Source organism: Brassica oleracea, chromosome C1 (assembly GCF_000695525.1).
Source record: "Brassica oleracea var. oleracea cultivar TO1000 chromosome C1, BOL, whole genome shotgun sequence".
NCBI lineage: Eukaryota > Viridiplantae > Streptophyta > Magnoliopsida > Brassicales > Brassicaceae > Brassica > Brassica oleracea.
The window spans coordinates 41,889,226-41,893,534 of NC_027748.1; the positions used below are offsets into that span (position 1 = coordinate 41,889,226).

A 4,309-nucleotide genomic window follows, 5' to 3' on the forward strand; every position below is an offset into this window, starting at 1 on the left:
CTTCCTACAGTGCTCGAAGTAGGCTTGAAAATTCGCTTTCGATTCCCTTGCTTCGACGATGCGTCCCCTGCTCCCTTGCTTTCGCCCTTGTTAGTATCACTCTCCACTAGACCCTTTTCTTGTATAGGGACCTCATCTCCCTTGGCCAAAGCTTTCTCATCCTCTTCCTCCGAAAGAGTTTGAAAATCCTCTTCCGCCCCCAAATCGAAACCGCTTTCCAACAGGTTAGCCTCAAGAGCATCCATCTCCATATCATCATCCTCTACACGACCTTCCTGTTCCTCAAACAGACCATTTACTATTTGTAACCCCATACCCTCATCAGTAGGATCCGAGACTACCTCTGTTCCCTCTGCTTGAGTCCTAGCTAACTCCAACTGGAACTCCTGAGAAGGTGGATTCAGCGAGCTCTCATCAGAGACCTTAAACTCTCCTTCCTCCCTAGACTCCTCTCGTGTGCCAATGGGATTTCGTTGAGCACTTGTTTGACCAGAAAAGGGCCTAGTACGCGTCTCCTGATCACCAGATCGTACCTCCTCCCTTCTATAAGTTATGTGGCTTGATCCCTCGCTATCACCTCTGCGTTTTCCTTGATGCTGAGCGCCTCTTGTGTTACTTCTCTCTGCTGCCTTGACCCACTTTGGTTCTGATCCCTCATACATCTTCTCCTTGCCTTTTCCATAATAATCCTGACCTCCTCTGTCCTTGTTTTGTGGAGCCACGTTACCATTAATAACTACTCCTTGCTCTCTCATCATGCTTCCCCCCGTCAGACCATCCTCCATTCTCCTCTCTGCTCTCCCGCTTCCTCTCTGGACTCTTCACTGTGTTCTTCACATAGAGAGAACACTTTTCCTCCTTATGGCATAGACTGAAGCAAAGAGGACAATACCCAAAGAGTTTCTCATAACGTAACGATACCGCCACCTCCTCTTCCTCATAGAACTCTCCCCCTTTGAAATCCACTGTGGTTTCAAAACACAATTCCTTAAAAGCATCAATCACCACTTGGACACGGGTATGATCCAAATCCACCGCCACTGTTTTCCCTATAGCATTTCCAATGCTTTCGAAGGCAGGGACTGTTCTGAACTCCAACGGGACTCCAATGAGACGGACCCAAAAGGGTATCTCAGATGGAAACAACTGGGACCTCTTTGGGTGCCACCGTGCCAAAGCTAACATCCAATAATCAAAGTGGAAAGGTCGTTGCTTGAGCACTGCCTCCATCTCTTCCTACGAAATCTGACCCCAGTTTCCCAAAATCCTGTGTTTCCTTAAGTTCCGTCGATTCCCTTTATCCATGACCCCCGTATCTGGAAACGATCTTCGGTGCCATTCACCATAATCGTCTAGATACTCCTTGTCTTCTCCCATAATTTCCATTCGACCAATACCAGGATCCCATCTTCGCCAAATCATTTTGAGAACCCTAGATCGCTTTTCCCATCGCCGTCGTTATCGCTTTTTCCACTAAGTGTTGTATTTAGAAAATATTCATACATATATTACACTAGCATTATATATAGATTCTATATACACAAATAAATATAATATAACAACATAAGCTTCATTTCCCCGATTTATATGAAAACTTTTTAAGTTATCCACCAAAAAAAATTTTAAGTTATTTAAAATTAGTTATCCACCAAAAAAAATTTAAAAAATGTATTTTCATTAAAAAATAAAATAATAAATAAGTAAAACTGATTTGATGGTAATTTTTATAACATAAATATATATATATATATATATATATATATATATCAATTCTGTGAAAGAAATATAAGTTTAATATGGAAAACAAATCTTAAATACAAAAAACTCTAAAAGTTAACTAAAAAAACCTAATGAAAATTAAACTATGATATCACTTGAAAGCTTCTTAGACAATATTAATAAAATATTTAAGCGATAATTCGACAAATTTGATTTTTTTTGTCAGCCAAAAATTTATTATTAATTAGCATCAGTTATTTCAAGATGTTTAAGAAATGATGGACAAAAAATAGGATGAACATAAATGATAGATGAACTATGAATAGTACTTTGTAAAGCTGAATTAGATAACACATCTGCATATCCATTTCCAGTCCTTTTTTTTATGTCTAAATTCAATTTTTTCTGAGCAGTTATTCCACAAAGAGATCGTATGAGATATTGTTTTGATATTCAGAATTTGTTTCTTGACTGTTAAGAAAATTGATAACTGTAAAAATGTCTCATTCAAATATGATATGTCTATAACCGAGTCCCCAACATGAGACAAGTTTGTTAAAAAAATAAATAATTTCATTTTTATTATATTATATACTAAATATATATTATTTACTGATACTAAGAATATAGTTATTCATCTATCACAAATATTTATGCAAATATGTGAATCAAGTACAACAATCAAACAACAAAATGATTTCCACAAAGAAAAATTAAAAAATATATTTATGTTATGTAGTCTTATTTTATATTTTTTAAATAATGTAATAAAATATTATACTTTATTTTTTTAGAATTGAAAAATATATATAATATCTTATCCGCGCGGTTAAAAAATCTAGTAATAATAATAGCGGATGCGTGAATGGAGAATAACAATCAGGACACAATCTTGATCACAAAAACTTAATACCCCCAAGAAGATAGGAACCAATCAACATGTGTCCGTTATTTTGTTGCTTATTATTTTCTTTTCTCTAGAACATTCTTACTATTATTTCCTTTTAGATACATTACAACCTCTATAAATTAATAATGTTGGAATTTTAAAATTTTATTAATTTATAGAGATATTAATTTACTAAAGTTTCTTTATTTAGATTTTTTATTTTAGGATATATTTATTTTAAGATAAGAAAAATATTTGATTTTAGTGTATAGACATTAATCGTTATTTTTCAAAATTTGACATTTATATTAATTATATTATATTATTTGGTGTATATAATATATATTGCATAGAACTTAAATGTGGTTTTAGATAGAATATTACTAAACCTCATCAAAAATATATTAAGTGTTAAAAAAATATAAAGATAATTTCATTGTGAATATAAAACAAACAATATAACAATAGGTTCTTACTTATATAAAATATGTATACATGTAAATTATTAATTTATAATTTTAATAGGACCATATATTTACATAAAATTTTCTAAAAAAATATTATCTTTTTATTTTATCGATTTGTGTCAAATTTTGAACCGGCTAAAGTTGGGACCGGCGAAATTTATTAATTTATAGAAATTATTAATTTATCGAATATTAATTTATAGATGTTCTATTGTAGTTTTTTTGGGGTCAAATTTCCTTCCATATAGTTTGGAACAGATATCTCACTTATAAGCATATGGAACCATCAATGGAAAGAACATTATCTAATTTAAAATGAATCAACATTTTACAATCTAATTCAGATTTTTTCCGTACAAGCAATCTAATCTAAAATATGTTCAAATTAAATTAACCACAAAATTAGATAAATATCTTCAAATAGCACCAAATCATGTTATATACTTGTATATGACAAAGTTTTTTTTGAGAAAGGACTAGTTATATGACAAAGCTACGGCACAAAAAATAATTTCAAAATTAAGTAATAAAAGATAAAAAATTCTTTTATTTTTTAGTTGGTTTTATTTTTTGGTTAGTCTTAAAGATTTATGATTTATTATTAACAGGTAGGTGGGAGTATGATTTAAGAACGAGAGTAATTTAGTGTCTTCTTATTAAGTGTGTGGTGCTATTTTGGTAATTTTTATTAGTGAATGCTGCTTTATCAAAAACTAGGTGATACCTGCGCCTTGCGCGGGATGAATAGACTAAAATATCGAAGTTGTATTGTTATATTTTAGCTGTCCAGAAAAAAATATTGTTATATTTTATTAAAATTATATTGGTTCTGGAGTACATGACGTTAAAAAAGTAAATAATATGAATTTTATAATTTAGTGGACTGATTAGGACTCGAAATTGTAAAAGAGACAAATTATTAAACTTTAATATTCATTATGAGTCAAAATACATGGTTTGGGTTAACTCTTAGTCACTTGAGATATCCATATTTTGTGAAATAAACTCAATCACAATACCTAAGAAGATTGGAAGCTGAATCGAGTGACTCAAATCTCGGGAAATTCGAATCGATAGATTGTAAATTGACAAAGGCCCTATCAACAAATCTCCATATTTAAAAGAAGTCCATATTAAATGATATTTGACTTCAAACTTAACCGGAAATAATTAAATAAATTTCCAAATTTAATGTTTATCACCATTTATGTTAATTTCGTAATAAAAAAAAATT

The 4,309-nt window shown here is 31.3% G+C and overlaps 1 protein-coding gene across 1 annotated transcript; it reads right to left on the minus strand.

The window, feature by feature from the left end:
- Positions 1-729: 729 nt before the first annotated feature.
- Positions 730-1,230, minus strand: LOC106340750 (uncharacterized protein At4g02000-like). Its single transcript, XM_013779599.1, has one exon. The coding sequence runs from the start codon at positions 1,228-1,230 to the stop codon at positions 730-732; it is 501 nt and encodes a 166-aa protein (XP_013635053.1).
- Positions 1,231-4,309: the final 3,079 nt, after the last annotated feature.

Coding starts and splice junctions, on each gene's coding strand:
- LOC106340750 (XM_013779599.1), bottom strand. CDS start 1,230: ATGGAGGCAGTGCTCAAGCAACGACCTTTCCACTTTGATTATTGGATG.